This window comes from Carettochelys insculpta, chromosome 2 (genome assembly GCF_033958435.1).
Source record: "Carettochelys insculpta isolate YL-2023 chromosome 2, ASM3395843v1, whole genome shotgun sequence".
Classification (NCBI taxonomy): Eukaryota; Metazoa; Chordata; order Testudines; family Carettochelyidae; genus Carettochelys; species Carettochelys insculpta.
The window spans coordinates 184,154,167-184,172,060 of NC_134138.1; the positions used below are offsets into that span (position 1 = coordinate 184,154,167).

At 39.2% G+C, this 17,894-nt stretch overlaps 1 protein-coding gene across 2 annotated transcripts in view; it reads right to left on the reverse strand.

The window, feature by feature from the left end:
• Positions 1–5,174: 5,174 nt before the first annotated feature.
• The window catches only part of POU6F2 (POU class 6 homeobox 2), a 423,061-nt gene continuing 410,341 nt past the window's right edge, over positions 5,175–17,894 (reverse strand). The window contains exons 8-10 of one of the 2 annotated variants that reach the window (XM_074986042.1): positions 15,603–15,771; positions 9,018–9,186; positions 5,175–5,679 (exon numbers count right to left, since the gene is read on the reverse strand). In XM_074986042.1, coding sequence (XP_074842143.1) covers positions 5,175–5,679; positions 9,018–9,186; positions 15,603–15,771 — 843 coding nt within the window. The remainder of the gene's footprint in view (positions 5,680–9,017; positions 9,187–15,602; positions 15,772–17,894) is intronic. The other variant, XM_074986043.1, reaches the window with a different exon arrangement.

Consider the following 17,894-nt stretch of genomic DNA (forward strand, 5'->3'; position numbering starts at 1 on the left):
GATTAATTTTTGACTCTGTAAAAGTTTGTATTATCATGTATATATGCAAAATTTTCTGAAAAGACTGACGGGATGTTTTTTATATTTTTTTGGTGATTTGTTCCCACTAAAATGAAATTCCAGCAAAACTGACCAATTTGATGCAGCACTTTGATTGAGACTGAATGGTATAGTCTGAGGAATATGGTTCTGTCAAAATTTCTCTGACCTTCTCTAACAGAATGTTTTCCTTCTACCCAATACCACAGTCACAAAAGATGCAGAAAGAAATGAAGAGTGACGCTATATAAATTACGCAAAAATGAGAGAGAAACTTTCTGAGTCAAAAGCAGAAGGCTAAAGTCAAGCTTACAGCAAGTCATCCTACTCTCTTCTTTCCCAAACTCACCTGGCTTTGTTTTGAGACCTATGGTACACGGAAAGACACAGTGGTTCTAGTCTTAACTTTCATTTGTGTTGTGTTTCATCTGGCTTTGGGGATAACAGAAACATGCCAGAATGACTATGATATTCTTTGGATGTTATTTCTACCCAGCAACAATTTCCATCTCTATACAGAATTTAGTAAGATATTACTAATGCTAAAGCCCATTGAAGATGCTAATATTTTTACATGTTCAGAAACATGCCACCAGTAAAGGTGGCAGTGGCTGAATGGCAGTGACTGAATGGTTTTTCCCTTTCAAGCATTTAACTATTTTTGTATTGAACCGATGTGAAATTACATGAGCTCTGATCATGTGAATAATGTATGAGTTTTTAGACAAACACGACAGAAGCTTATTTTTCATGTCAAACAATTCTTTATTTTTTATGATACAAATTAAAAGTGACAGATCTGAAGCTGTTAAGAAATACACAAAGTGCAGCTTTACTGACCATACAGATATTGCTCTAGATTAAGTACAGTTTTTGTCAGTTTGTTTTTAAATGTTAAGCAACCTGTGCAGATAAATCAGCTTTGGTTTCAAAGTCAGAGCAGTAAGGAGCTTTTAAATATCCAGTTTGGCTTCTTGGTCACAAGTCCACCAAATCAACTCCTTTTAGAATTCTTACTTTTATAAGGATACAATATAGTCCATTTCATACTGCTGTCTTTCCTGCTGCATGCTCCATGCATGGAAAAGCAGATCTCTTTGCAGTGCTTCATAAGTGACCCTGGTGACCATTCTGTAGATTATAGCACATAGGACAAAAAAATAAAAAAATAAAAAAAATAGTAATATCACTTCTTTTAACAATAAATAAACTAATGTGTCCCACATAATCTCAAGTTGGAAACAAGCAAACCACATGACAGAAAGCTCATTACAAAATGTTATCCAAACAGATTTTACAGTCAAACATTGACATGGAAATCAATTTCCTCTCATTTTATTTCTTATTTGAATGTTGGTCATTAACTGGGTACAAGTAGAGTGCTGAGGTAAAACACTGATGAACAGTTTTATTTCTGTATTTCTTTTTTTAAATAGTAACAGTTTAGTATTGCGAGATTGTCAGCAACATTTAGCCATATCTATACAATGTGCATATACCTACATACATTGAGCTTTGGTCCAGCATTGAGAAGACGAGCAAAGGCATTTTACATATTTCTTTTTGGTTATAGCTTGAGTTCTTTGATATGCCTCTACTTGTTCCTTCCTAGCTCCTTTTTGCTTTCTTGTTCTCTCTTTCTCTTTGTTTTCTTCTTTTTTTTCAGTTATAACATAAAGAAACCAGAACCTTTAGAATGCATTTAATTTTTTAAACTGTTCAAAATAGTTTTTAGTGGATAACATAACAAGATAAAAACAGAACAAAAATAACTTGTGATTCATTAGTCAAATACTCATTTTTTAAAAAAAATTCTCTTAAACAAATTGCAAAACCGATATACAATCATATTTTGCTGGAGAGTCTCTTGTTTTGTTTGTTGGTAGCAGCCTACCTTTTTGTCACATGGAAACTTAAAAGGTATCCAAATATAATTGAGATATGGAATTTGTTTACAAATGGAAATTTAGCCAGTAACAAAATAAAACAATATCTATGGCCCAAAAAAGATTTATGAGACACGCATAATTTACCTTCCTAACAATGCATTCAGGCACCAGACATGCCTTATAGCAAAAATTTGTCCATTAAAAAATTAATACAAGAAGCATTACACCACCTTATAAATAACTTACAAAACATAATAGAAAATTAGAAAGCTGTAAAAAAAATCACCGCACATGAATGGTTGTAAGACTGTTGGATGAGCTTCACTTCTTTTGTTCCAAGTTGATGATTTATATTTATTTTACATTTTCACTGTCCTAGTTATATCCTTCCAGTTCTTTGGAATAGATCACACCTTATATGACAGCTGCAAGCATATTTTTAAACATTTTAGTATCCTTTTATAAGGTGTTCAGGTAATTTTCCTTCTCAGGGAATTTTTCTTTGCAGAATTTAGAGCAGTTTCTGGGAGCTATGAACTCTAGTTTCTAGGCAGAGCAAGGATGACAATTTTGGTCCCAGGGTTGTTGATTTTGTATGTGTGTGTGCAGTTTCAGAGGTGGTGGTCGCATTGCTGGTATTAATGATTGGACAAGCTGCAGTCCAATTAGTAGCATAGTGAAGAGGTGGGTAGGGCTTTACAAGCATCCACTTCCAAACACTGCCTACTCTTCATAGTTTTCCTTATGGTTTCTGGATGGCCTCCTGATCATTGTATAAATCCAGTTGTAGCCATAAGTATACATACCACAAATTTACCTTAATTAGTTAAGTAGGTGTGCCTGGGGAAAAGAAGAAGAAAAAGAAGACGCCGACCCAGAAGAGCAGATGTTGCTATGAAGTTATTTTGCTCATCGCTTCAGATACTCAGCATGGGTTAGGGATTTTTATTTTCTATTCCCCCTTATAAAAGTTACCTGCACTTATTAGTAGGATTTTATTTTTTCACAGATATTTACATTTCAACAGCAGGAGAAGTGACTATCACAATCTTCCCCTCACCCCCGCAAAAAAACCCAAAAAAACCCCCCAAATCAATCCTTAGATACTCTGCTGAAGTGGAAAGCCTAAAAAGTATTCACTAGAAGGAATCCAGTCTGGGACACTGGATCCACATCCCTCTTGCCCTTTGAGTTGCTCAAATCTGGATGCTGTGCCAAACCTGGAAGGTGGTCTCTGGAGCCTTAAAAGTCCATGGGCCCTGCAGAGATTTTTTTCCTACTGCAGGGTGACTTCCATCGATAAAATAAAGAAAGTGAGATCCAAAGCCCACTGAAGTCATTGGGAGTCCTTCTATTGCTTTCAATGGGTTTCAGATCAGGCCCTGAGTTCTTGGGAAAAAAAATGCTGCGGGTGTAACAGGAAGGTTCCAGAGATCTGGCACCTGATTCAGATCCCATTTAGACTCATAAAAATCCAAACCAACTCTGCTGAAATCAGTGGAGTTAAACAGCATTATCCAGAGCAGAATTTTACTCTACAGCTGTCCAATAGACTGAACCCAAGTCTCAGATGTGAACCTTTGGGAAGCCCAGATGAGGATGAGGCCTCTACCTTTACAATCATCCAACCCACAACCCTGGATCAAAATTTCAAGGAAGTCTGGATTTACACAGGAGCTTTGCAGGTTTGATCCAATGACTCTAGCATTTTAGAAGATGCCAAGTCCATCAGGAAATGAAGCCTCAGACTGAGATAAGTTGCCTTTAAAAAAATTTCAGATAAAAAATATCACAAATGACACCGTCCTCCTTCTCTATTCCCAAAGGACAGTAAATGCGCTGTTCTCCAGACCCAATTGTTTAGGTTTTATAGCCTACTATGGCACTACATACCCACACAAACCCACATACACTCCAAGAGTAGCAGTTGATAGGGAAATCATCAGTGATTGAAGGGGGGAAAAGAGAAAGAAAGGCAGAAAGGATATAAATAGTAACACAGCCGTAAGGGTGTAATGATTAAACTGTCCTCATTACTTCTTGGCTTGTCCATTTGTTTGTTTTCATCAGACTCTCACGAAGCTTCTTTGGCTAGCAGGGTTCGTAGAGAAATTGCTTCACACAGAACCGTAACATAGATGCAGTATCAAACCAAGTGCGTAGTTCATATGACAAAATAAGTTTTGGTCACCTCTCCAGGTTCATGGCCAAAGGACAGAGAAATCAGGAGCCATGCTGTTAACAATGAGCACAACGCTGAGCCCGTGTGCAACACTGACAGTTCTTCAGACATAGTTCTAATCCTTCTTTGTCCTCTATTGCATTTCAGCATATCAAAGTGTTTAGGTTTCACTTTTAATGTGTTTTAAAAAGTATTGTGGTAAAGGGGAGAAGGCAGGAAAAGTATTAGACAAATCAAACCAGAAATCTATGCTTTCAGGGGAAAATACTGACCCCCACAATTCACAATAAAAAGAAAGTCATTTTGGCACACAAACACTTGGAGATTGCAAAACTGTGCAGCTAACTAAACGGTGTGTGTGTGTGTGTACATGTGTTTGTGAGCACTACGGAATGGCTTTAACATCTGTTATATCCACCTGCAGGGGATGTGACAAAAGGTGAGAAATTAATCATACTATTTTTTTCCTCTTAGTAAAATACAAATGTAAAAACTCATAACACAATTTTACACTTGTAAAAGAGTAGACTAACAATCTAGTTTGCAATGCCATGTTTCTGACTTTGGTTAATAGTTTTCATAGTGAATCAGCACTTGATACCTGAAAGGCTACAATCACTCCTCCAGGTGGCAGGCTTGTGTTCTCTTTTAAACAGATAAAAGATTTTTTTTTCATTTTTCCCCTTTTCCTTAAAACATATTCACATTTTCATAATACACAGAAAAAAGTAAGCAGTTATTTGGTTTGTTTTAAGTCCATTTAAAAAACAGGCTTTTTTGGGTTCGGTGGGGGTGGCTAATTCTACAACACACACACACTAAGTGCTGTGTATTTTGTTTGTTTTTTCTGGTGATTTTTTGTTTTCTTTTTTTTTTGTTTTTGTTTTTGTTTTTGTTTTTGTTTTTATATAGGAAAACCCATGGACATTTATAAACTGTTCTGTCCATCCTGTAGTTTTCTCAGTCTTTTACTTACAAGGATGATGAATGGGCATTTTCACAGAGTCCAAATGGTTAAATTTTCGTTTGTGTGTTTCCCCCTTTTTTTTTCCCCCTTTTGCTTTTTAGGAGTTTTCTTCCAGAGAGTCTGTTAAAGGCTCCATAGGGACTGCTGTCGCAGGCTCATGCTGTTTTAAACGTTTAATTGTGTTCTTCAGTGCTTGCCTCTTATTGCAGAACCAAACTCTAACTACTTCCCGGTCATAGTTCAGTTTCTCGGCAATCTCTGTCATTTCCTGCCCAGAGGGATGAGTGTTCTTCTCAAAGTGGGCATTCAAGATCTCAAGAGCTTGTGGCGTGAACGAGGTACGCCTCTTGCGCTTTTTGGATGGTTCGCTTCCGATAAACTCAGTCAGGTTCTGCATACCTGCTCGATGGCGGGCCTCAGCCTCAGCCATCCACCGCTCAAGCACCGGCTTTATCTTCTGGGCACTTTTAGGGGTGATGTCCAGCTTTTCAAACCTGGCAGGATACAAAAGGCCAGGGTTCAGTTTGGCTGTCAGACTGTTAGCTATAGTGTTCTCTTGGGCTTCCTGTGGTAGGAAAAAGTGGCTTCTCAGGATGGTGTGTCTGAGGGAAAATTGAGAAAGAAGAGTCTTACACTGATGCTCTGCCAGGGTGGGACTTCCTGCCTGCCTGACTTATTGACTGGCAGAGGTAAGGTACAATGGATTATGAAAACCATCATATAGCTATATATATATAGATAGATACTTTTAAGCAAACACAAAATGAACACTTTGACATAATACCAAGAATTCAATATGCTACACAAAACAGGCAATGAGTTCAGTATTCACAGTGCAAGATCAATTTTTTCATGATCCTCAAACATCTGAAGGCTAAACCCAATTACAGGAAATGACATCAAATACAACTAATTCATATGCTCTCTTATTTGTAATTAGTTATCTTGTTTACCTTTCAATCCTATATTGCCCACATACCACAGTTTCAGTAATACAAAGCAATAGCATCTGCTAGCCTCTGAATATCAGATTTCTTTGTCCTTTATTTTTAAGCAATTTTCACTGTATGCAAGTTAACACTGTGCCCCTTCTCTGGGTAGGAAAAAACTCCCATTGCTACTGTAGTGTTCAGCTCAAGCAGCTGGACACATTGTAATTATCTTGAATGCCCCCACAACATGCTAAAAGAGACTCATGCCTTGTGGATGAAACCCAGCATAATAGTGCACTAATATGCTCTGGCACCAAGCTGGGTTTATTGCGGGATATCTGCAAACTGTGCTGGAATGATATCATTTCCTGTAAATGAGATCTGCTATGTAACGTTTTGCCATCAAAAGGCCTTTGCTAGATTTCAGATCAGGTCTTACAAATACTGCCAAATATCTGGAGAACCACTACACAGAGCGTTCATTCTTTTTAAAACACCCCTAAGAACGAAGTTCACATTTCAAGTCCTTGTCAGTCCTCACTAGTTTGATTTATAATTTTATCTAGCTTTCCACTGAAAATTCTTAAGCAAATTCAGTAACATCATTCATTTGTATTTTCCCCATCCCCCATTTCCACCCTGGACATTAGAATATTTAATCCTGTTAAAAAGCAGCATTACTGCACAACATCCTGTTGCACTATCCAGTCCTCATGGTGTAGAAGTGCAACTGCTCTTGGTAATGAGATGCTTTAAAGAGGGGGCAGACTGAATTCTGGCCTTTATGCTTCATAAACCAGGGTGTGGGAGTGTCATTCTTTAGCTACTAGTGCCACTTCAGATGCAGAGTGTTATGGATGCCCCTGGTGGCACGCTTAGAAAATATTCTAGGAGCAAACACAATATTTCACACACAAACAATTGAGGGGGAAAAACCAATGCACCCGAGAATGTATAATTGGTCCTTATGTTCCTATGGTTGTACCGACTGTCAGGTTTTCCCCTCTTGCAGTGACATTTTAATTGTGGAATGTAGTTTTAAAACAGTAACAATTTAGGAAAATGTTACGATTGATATGATTTCTATTTTATTTTAGCATGAAGAATAAAGTGCCATATTGTCTTGCATGCCACCGAGGCATGTGAGTTGGAAATTCAACTTGCTTATTCTTTTCCCATGAAGTTCATGTACGGGCTATTTTGTTATCATTAAGGGAAGGCCAGGACTTGGTATGTTTGAGGAAGGGGTAACTGCTGTCGATGAACTGGCCCGCCTTTGTGCTCAACAAAAAGTGCACAGTCATTAGGGATTATTGCATTCCATTGGGACACCTCAAAAGGAGGAGAGGAAAAGGTAAAAATTACACCATCAAGCATTTGGGGCCAGATTCTGAACCTGTTACTCAGGCTCAGAACTGATTTACTTCCACTGGTTTCAAGGGGGCTAATGATTAGGGAGTAGATGCTTACTCAATATCAGGGCTCCCCACTTCTGGCCCTTATTAGCGACTTCTAATTAATTATCTGTGTCTAACTTAATAATAGCTGTGCTTTTCAGTACAATCTTTTAGTGGGAAATCCTTCTTTCTTTCATTTTAACTCAAAGCATCCCAACCATATTACTAGGATCTGTCTGTGAAAGCCAAGGAGATGGGGTGGAGGAGGAGCAAGGGTCAAAATAAGCAAAACGCAAGCAAAGCAAAGTGCAATTTATAAACTAAGTATGATATATAAAAAGCAATCTACAGCTATTACTTAATTAATAATACCTAAAAAAAACACTTCCTATTTTAGGTGCTCTTTTCCAGTTGACCATACAGAAGAAATAAAATTAATGCTTAGGAACAGGCAGCAGAGCAGTCATATGGTATGGCTTGTTAGTGTTGATGCTTCAGTACACGTTGTTTGGTATAACAATATACAAGTCTTGAAACAAATTTCCCAGCAGTAGTATCCTTGTATAGACTGAATAAAGGTTATTTTCTACAGGGAGATATCTTATAAGAAAAAACAGTAGGGGAGACCATAGAAGTGAGAGGATCCTATGGAGCTTTTTGTATTTAACAACAATCAATGGGTTTTATGGAAAATCATTGAGCAAAATGTGAGCTGCAAGCTCACTACCCCATACTGATGTTATTTATAACCTTAGTCTTAAACTGCAGGAAAAGCACACTTCCGTTCTATGGGGAATACATTAAAAGTATAAAGAGCAGATAAAAAGACAGAGCATTTCATGGATCGCCAAGAACAAAATCCACTTAAATGAGCTTAGGTTTGGTTTCTTGGCTTTCGCTGATGGAGAAGGACTATAAGGCATTGCCCAAGAGGAAAAAGCTGTTACCTAAGTGTGTTTGTTACCTCATGCATAAACATGGGATTAGTTTTACAGACATACATGTATACATGGTGTTTGCTTCTGACTACTTAACTTATCTCCATCAAGATTACATCTTTTTTTTCCTTTAGATTAGAGCAGATTCTTACTCATTTTCTGGACATTTTTTTCTAGATGGGCTGATAAAAAGATTAAGGCTAGAAAGTTTGCAAGCTACGATGCAGTTGTTTTTTTTCTCTTTTTTGTGTTGCCTTCATTAACATCCCGTATGGGAAGTGCAAAGCACAATAAGACAAGCTTTAACTTGGCAGGGATGCAGCCATGAAATATCTGTTCAGTAACCCTATCTGTAGAAAATGGCACAGTATGAAGAGGGTCAGCTGGTGCGCATACAGCATCAGCAGGGTCTCCAGCTCTGCTACTGAATTAAGTCTCAATGCCAGGAACATATTTATTGTTTCATATTTGTTGTTAAAAAAGGAAAAAGACTAACGTTGCTTTAAAGGCACACAGTAAGTACAGTTAATCTGCCAGATACCAAACATTATTACCTAGTCTAAGTAAGTAATCAATTCTAAGGACATATGATTTAAATACTCATATACTCCAGAAAAACAAATACAGTTGCAAACAAAGAGAGGAGAATATAGTTTATTATATAACTTGTTACCTGCAGATGGCAGACTGGCTATAGGCTGGCCCTTCTGTAGCACTTAGAGCTTGGCCAACTTGAGTCTGTGTCAGACCAAGAGACAGGCGCCGGATTTTAAAAGCTTTGGCGAATTCTCGGATTTCCTCCAGATTTACACCATCCACCTCACCAGTGGCTGTCTGAGGATCTGTTGAAATATTTTTTTAAATTGCGTAAATGCATCACACTACATATGTGCTGTCCCAGATTACTGGATTTTCGTTGGAAGCATAAGGTGTTTTTGGTACTGTCAGAAGTTACAAAACATTCTTTGTTATTTCTTTTCAAAAATGCTAAAAAATATGCAAACCAAAGTATTTACAGTTAATTTCAAGACAGCGGCTAAGATTCTCAAAGGCACAAATGGCAGTTAGGTGCCTACGTTGTTGTCAATGGGATTTAGATGCTTCGTTACCATTTGTGCCTTTGAAAATCTCCTCCAGTTTCAACAAATAATGCTCACAGTCTTCTCTGATTATCTTTGTCTCATGCAAGCGGCTGACTTTTCCCTGCTTTGGGACTTAAAACATAGTAACTAATGAAAATGGGCTCATTCTTTCAATTTGAAATTAAGGCTTCTCTCCTTCAGCTGGAGCAAATACCATCAAACAATAAATCAAAACAAGCCCCCACTTCTCCAAACCCATCCCATCCAAACATTTGTTTGAAACATCTTTATTTCATAATCAAGTCTTAAAACATTTCTTTGTGGGAAACATCCTTCCAGAGTTTTACAGTCTGGAAGCCATCCAATCAAGCCGCAGAGTATTTGCAACTTCATCCTTCATGTTTCAGATGGTAGTGCTGCACAATATTCTACGCTTACATTAGACCCTCGGAAGATAATGCTCATGAAGCTGTGAGAATAAATTTGTCTTTTTTTCCTCCATAGCAGTTTACTGACACAGAAGCCTTTGTCCCTGAAAGGGCACATAATAAAGGATGTCTACCAGAGGAAGGCCCCTTTGGTGCTGGATAACACAGTCAATTTAGGACTTATCAAGGGAAATGACACAACAGCTGGAGAATGAAACTTTCCCCCCCTCAAGCTACTGATCCTTGGCTAAATGAAAGCATTCACCAAGCCAGAGACAGCATGGGACTAGGATGGTGGACGATTTCAAAGTCTTGTTCAATCCTGCGTGTAGTGAAGCCATTCTCCCAGCAAGACATCTCTATTGTTCTTCACCTCATTCCTGAGATTTCTTAGGTGAAAAGTTTTCAGCACAATAACCCATCAATTTCCATAAATACAAGTAGTTGTCCAAAGACTGTGCTAGACTACATTACTGTGCTGAACACCATATTACAGTGGCTCCTGCTAGTTCTGCTATAGTTAAAGACTTGTGAGCATTAAAGTAACAGAGCTTTAATTTTTTAGGGGTTTATAACCCTGATGCAAAAATTCTCTGAGGACTAAAACTCCATCTAATTTGTCTCTTACCCCAATGACAGAAAAGAGATATTTTTAGTATATAAATTTAGCTTATACTGATTAGAATGTTTTAAAACATAATAAAAACCTGTATAATTTTTATGAGAAACAATGCCATTTTCCTCATCTATAGTTGCAAAGTTGCTTGGCTTTTAAACATGAAATTGCACATGTCCAATACAGTAGGCTAATGTGTGTGTGTGTGTGTGAGCACGCGCTCAGTACATAGACAAATTTGGACCTATATATAGACCTACATATATTTCATAAATGCACACATAGATGCATCCCCCACACACATTTATTTGTCTTTAACAGATACATGTAAAACTGTATACTTTTATATAGAGTCAGGGTGTGTAAATATAACCAAGATCACTCAGGTTTACAAAGCACAGTTGTTCAGACAGAGTAACTGTGAGCTAATAAACGTTTGAAATATGCCTATTTACTGTCCACATGAGTGACACACCACGTTGGTTATTAAGGGGAAGATTTCCAGAGACATGTGAGAGTTGGGAACCTGTCTGTCATTTGTGCCTTTCAAAATCTTTTCTGAAATGAATGTAATGCCACTGATACAACCCAATGTAAATAGTCCAAAGGGTTATCCAAAGGGTATATGGCATTAAGTACATGGCCCTCCCCATTTCTTTCCTTTAGGACTGTGTGTGGGACAGACCAATGGACAGATCAACCATTTCAAGACTCTTTTAAATGTAGTCCTGAAAGCAGCAAACTCCGTATTAAGGATACTTATGGCTACTGCTGGGATTTGGTGGAAAGAGTCAAGCCTTCTGTGAGGGAAAGAATAAAGGATGTAGCAAGCTAAGGCTTGTTTGTACTTTACTATGGATATGTTGCAATATGTTGTATTGCAACTGCACTCTTTTGCTGTTTCAGCGCTGTGAGAGTGGGCTCCTTGTGAAAATCATTTTCTGCACTGAGGTCTTGGACCAGGGAAGCGTTATTCTCAACTCCTCCCTGGGAATGGAGATCAAAAAACCTTATCATACAAAACAAACGGGAGGAAAAGATCTGAGATGCATGGTAGGAAATAGCTGGTTTCTATGTTAGTGAAATGGTGTGTTACTCTCATGTGTATTAGGAGTTGGGGGTACTAATGGGATATTTTCTTCTACCCCTGAACTTTGCAGAAAGTAGCTCTTGGATCAGATTTAACCAGATTTCTATTTAGGGTCTGTCACACAGCCCACTGAAGTCTATGGAAAGGCTCCTCTGACTTCAGTCAGATGCTTACTGCTCATATAGGCTGTATGTTGGTTTTTTTGTAAGTAGAAAATACCTTTGACACAAACTTATAATGGCTCATGTCCAGCTACACTATTGCCATATAGGATGACCATCTTTCTTCTTAGGTCTGTAATTCCCCCCCTGTTTTAATGCAAATTTCCCATTTTGCATTGTAAAGAAGGCTGTTGATTTTTAAAACCAGTTGATAACATGGAGTAGATAGTACAGTGCCCATGAGGGAAAAAGGGGATGTCTATCTTATGGAATTGTCATGGTCAAATAAATCAGTGTTTAGATTAAAGCTTTCCTATGGCTGCAGCACTACCAGGTTCTGCTGATGGGAGAAGGAGCCATTTGGGATCTCTATAGGGAGAGACACACAAAAGGAACAGCTCCACCTGAGGGAGCAGAGAAAATACCAGATGGAATTTCCTCCATGATGCTGTGGGTATTAATGGGGGAGCAGAGAGAATCTGGTGTGAAACCTGGCTACACAAAAGCTCCCACACATTTTTTTCCTGTTCTCCGTCTTTGTAGAGCTCTCCTCCTGCTGCAGGGATGAATCCTTCTGGTGTCAGCTCTGCAGATATTAAATAAGGCCTGGGTGTGCTCTGCTTTCTCCTGCAGAGTGCAAATCTGTTCCTATGTGTGCAAGTAATGGACAGGAAATAGTTGAGAAAACAACACACTCTCAGGGAAGCTAGAACTCCTGGTGTGAGGAACACCAGCAAGGAGGAAGCTGTGGGCTAGGATTTTGTCACTGTGGGAGATAGAATAACGGGTAGCTGGCAAGGTAAAGACAAGAGAAAGTAAATAGAGTAGGAAGAGGCAGGACATGACAGTGCTATTGGGAAACAGGTGGTTGCACAGGGGAGAGGAAAAAGAATTGTTCAATGGCTTTGTTGGAGGTTGTTTATTTGTGAGAAGTACTCCCAAATGGTGATAGGTGACAATATAAGAACCTGGATAGACAAAAGAGGGAATGGAATTCAGGGAGAGATGGGTCCCAGAATATGAGGAAAAAAGAGAGCTATGGTATTGAGATATGTGGTGGAAATGAAGGAAAAGAAGCTTTAGAGATTAGGGAATTGGAAAGGGAAGCAGAAGAAAAATGACCCTTAACATGTTTTCTTTTGTGGCATGTGAAGAAAGAAAGAAGGAAAAAAAGAAAAAAGAAAGAAAGAAAAAAAGGCTGGATCTTCATGGAGCTCTGCTCAGCGCCGCTGCCCGCAGAGCTATGAAAAGTGAGCTTCTCAGGATTGCAAATGGCTGCCTATTTGCATATTCCTGAAGCTCATTACCATAGCCACGTGAGAGTTCAGTGGTGGCAGAAGGGGGTATCAGCACTGCAGAGGCTGTATGAACATGACTGTGCCGGCTAGCCCCCGTCTCCAGTCCCTTATGCCTTATGCTTTTTTTTTCAGGCATAAGAGACTGGTGACTGAGCGGGGTTTAGCTGGCAGAGGCACATCTACATGGCCTCTTTCCTGCCAGCTGACCCTCTGCAGAGAGTGAAATCTTGCCCAGCTATGCTAATTAGCCATGTGAGTATGCAAATAGGAATCCATTTGCAGTTTCCAGAAACCTACTTAGTATAGCTGTGTAGATGTGGCCAGAAATTTTAAAAAGGCTGAAATATTTTCGAAAATGTATTTGGGGAAAATAGATGTAAAATTTGCACAAGCAAAATACATGCATGGAATTAAAAACAAACAGACAACATGAAAAATGTATTTCACTGGAAGATATGAAGTGCCAAATTCTGTTACCCTTACTCATATTGGCTGTGTCTACACTAATTCCCAACTTCAGAGGGAGCATAGTAAGTAGGGTGTCAGGAGATTACTAATGAAATGCTGCGGTCCATATGCTTCACTTCATTAAGCTAATTCTCCCCCACGGCAACTTCAAAGCGACAAACTTCAAAGTGCTGGCTTGCGTGTAGCTGCAGCTACTTCAAAGTCCCTTTACTCCTCAAAGTTTGTCGCTTCGAAGTTGCTGCAGGGGAGAATTAGCTTAATGTGCACCACAGCATTTCATTAGTAATCTCCTGACACCCTACTGACCATGCTCCCTTCAAAGTTGGGAGCAGATGTAGACACAACTAATATGAGTAGCATATTAGTCCAGTAGTTTCATGGATTTCAGTAGGGCGATCTGTAGAGCAAATTCTTCTCAGTGGCCACATTTACACCACAGCGTTCTGTTGACAGCAGTCACTGTTGGAAGAGATTTCCCGACAAAACTGCTGTTGACAGAGTGCGACCACACACAAAAGCAAATTGGGAGAGCGCTCCACTCTATTGACAGAGCAGCCAGACTGCCTAGCTGCTCTCTTGACAAAAGAGGCACTCAGAAGCACAGCAGATAGGGCTGCCCATTGTTGTGGATGCCCTGTCTGTCAAGAGAGGCCCCTGGGGGCATTTAAACAGCTGTTTTATCGACAGTAATCTGTCGACGAAGGTGTTATGCCTAAAAGTTTTGAGGCAGAACGCTCCCAGTGAAAGTCCTGAGTTTTGTTGACACACTGTCAATAAGACCCATTTTATATATAAACGCATGCCATGTTTTGTCAACAAAACTCTCTAGTGTAACCATAGTCAGCATGAGAAAGGATGGTAGAATCTTGCTCTAAGTATTTGATTAGATTGCTAACCAGATGTCACACCTAAGTAACTTGCTACTTTAGCTTCTTATAATAGACACGAGTACATATTTGCAGTATTACCTGAACTTCTCTATCCTCACTGAAGTATACTTGAAATAAATACCACAAAATCCTTCTGAGGTAAAATTATATATGGCTGAGTTGTAGTTCCAGGCTAGATAGAGCTTTTAGAAAATGCATATGTTACTGTCTAAGGAGCAGCACAGGAACCAAATTGTTATTTAAAGGGTCACAATTCCTCCCTTGTTCCCTACATGGGATACGAATTTACTGCTTCTCTGTAGGAGCAGAAAGTGACTGATTCCACTAAAGCCAATGTGAGTCTTTCAGTTGACTTCAATGGGCATTGGGTCAGGTCTTAAATTAATGCCCTGGTGGTATTATCTCAGCTGTTCTGGCCAGTGTATGGGTAGAGATGGAGCCAAGACTTTCTTCATTCCTTGCCCACTCTCCATCCAGTTGCCCACAGTGGACAGCAATTGGACATACAGTGCCTTCAACTTATGGATTGGGGTTAAGGCAGCTGACGGGGACTAAAGGAAAGTCGTGCTCTGCTGTTACTCCCCTATTCACACACAAACTAGTCAATTCTCAAACTCAGTCAACACACAAATTACCCTTCAGTTATCTAAGGCCACTGGCTAATTTCTAAAAGGGGCTTGGTGTCATATATTTTACATATTTTCTTGATCTTGTCCCTTTGAAGCTGTTGGAGGAACATATACATCTCAGTTTAAGCAATCCCAGAAAAACAACAGGCAGCCACTACATACCCCATAGCACTGGTGTCACGTTGGTTAGATCCATCTAGTTAAACATATCCTAGGTAAGCATGTTGGATAATGGTCACTACCTCGTGCTTCAAGGAAGGTGCATAAATTCCAGAATAGGCAGAAGTTGGGTAGTCCACCCTCCCCCACTCGCTTCCCAAGTGTCATCCTGATCTCAGATAGATAGAGACTGGCATAATATGAAGTATCTTTTAGTTTTAAGAAAGAAGATGGATTGTCGCTTTGTCCACTGTTTGAATAATCAAGTAAGGGCTACAACACTTTCATGACCATTTTTAATGATGTTTTATATTTCTTATGGGATTACTCTAGACAGCAACATACAGTCCATTATAGGAATAATGAGGAAAGGAAGATAAGCAAGAATGGAAACAAACAGATAGGAGAAGTAAAGGGAGCCAGGGAGCAATACTTACTGCTGACTAACTGGCCAACACTCAAAGCTGAAGAGGAGGAGGATGAGGAGGAAGAAGAAGAAGCCTGACGCACTGGGCTTTGAGACATAGATGCTTGACTGTGAGCCAAATGCAGAAGGTTTGATTGTGAGGCTCCTTGTCCCACTTGCGTCTGGGAGGGCTGATGGAGCTATATGTTAAAATGTAAAAAATAAAAATTTAGAAAACGTACTAGTAATCAGAGACTTTCAATGTACCACATGATTCTTCTACTCCCAAAGAACAGTTGATGCTGAAGGAGCATATAATAACGTGCAAAGTCTAGATGACAAAGGGTTGATTGGGACAGCATGAGCTGTGTCAAACATTCACCCTTCCAATTTTGTTTACTATAATCAAATAATATATCTGTACCTACTACTAATCAGGTTCTTTATATATTTTCTTAATCAAAATGAGTATCAGAGAGGTTTCTGCAATGTCTAGCAGGATTCTGATTTTATAAGTATAAGCCCTAAACCTGATCCCTAGAGACAAGCCTAACTCATGAAGGTAGAAGGGTCATTTCATCAGACCCTCATGAAAATGATGGTTCACTTTATGACAATAGACAAGGATTCAAAATGATTTGTAATTCCATATTATTCCTCAGTCCAAAAACCTGTTCTTTCTTGGCAGCACACTGTGAAACTTCTGAAAATCTGTTTATGCACCATCAGGACTGTCATCTCTCTATTTTCCAATAGTGAAGACATTCCTCAAATATGGCCAAATGCAAATCATATACAATGATACATTTTGGATATGACTCTGATCTTCCACCAACTTTCCAATGGTATAACCCCGTTTAGTGGAGATACTTCTGATTTACACCAGAGGAAGCAAGAGGAGAATCATATCCTTTCTCCTCATAATAGACTTCTATTCAGAAATAAAAAAGCTAAAGACCATTACCCAGATATGCCAGAAGGAGGGCAGAAGACATTGGAGATGGTTTAATTGGACTGCAACTTTGTTCCTAAATGTGCAGGAGTACCCAGCAGATAAAATTGTACCATGCAGGTAATTCCATAAAAATTTACACATATTTGAGAAGGGAGGGCTGCTGTTTACCCTTCCTCTTTACCCATCCTGGTCCTCAGCCAGCTCACTGCTGAGACCTCATCCCCTCTGCAAATAAAGGATATGGAGGGGCTATAAAGGAGCAGGGAGGATGACTCCTTGCTATACTGGTCATAAGAGCCCCAAGGCCCCCTTGTTCTCACCCCTTTAAAGAATAGCTTTCTGACTGAATGATTCCATCTGATTGCTGTATCCCGTCTTTATGCAGTCCTTGCACTGGATACCCGCCACGTGTACATAGTGAGGTGCAAAATCATAACTTAACTCCCCCTGTTTTTTTTTTTTTTTTTTGCTCCAACCTGCTGAAGGGAAGGCAAAATCCTCCCCCCTCACCTCACACTGGCTTATCTGGAGTGGAAGGAAAAAAACACCCTCATCCCTCTGAGAAAGGAGTGACTGGAATAATGCCCACAGAAGAGCATGACAGAATCTGGTGTTTAATGACCTCCCCGGGTGGGAGGTTGAATGCTGCTCTGCCTGGTCTGGATAAAAGAGGGCTTTCCTGAACCCACATAGACATATACAGTTCTCCTTTCTCCTCGTCATTTGCGGGGCAGGGATGAGTGAACATCCCCATACAGATCTGATACAGAGCTGTCGCCGCATATCAGTCTCCAGCCCTTAAAAGGGCTCACACACCTTTTCCATCAAGTGGGATAGCACCCCTCACTGCTTAAAGTTCAATGAGATAATTCTGTGCCACTAATTTTACATAAAACTTCCATGAAATTAAAGGAAACATCTTTGTCTGGAATGAAGATGGGCAATGGATCCTATAATATAAAAGAGCCTTTCTATATCCTAATATTAAAGATTTATTATAACCTGGCACAGCCTTATTAGACTACAATAAATATCACAATATATCATCTTAAGTCCATATCACTGCTTGACGGCATATTGATTCTTTCTGTAGGCCTAAAAGACTACAAAAATAAACAAAAAGGAATCATAAGTCATGCTAATTGTTAGCCTTGTGAGTCCTGATAGTGGGAAATAAAGAACTACTTGGTGTTGTTTAGCATGAGTGAGTTGCATTTGAATTTTTAAGATGAATATAGAAAATTATTGCTTGGTTTTACTGAACAAGTGTCTTCAGGTAAGGTCTCCTTGGTATCATAAGAGCTCCAAAATTAGGAGTACATTCCAGATACACACAAATAAGCCTGATATTTTAATCATTTATTTTAC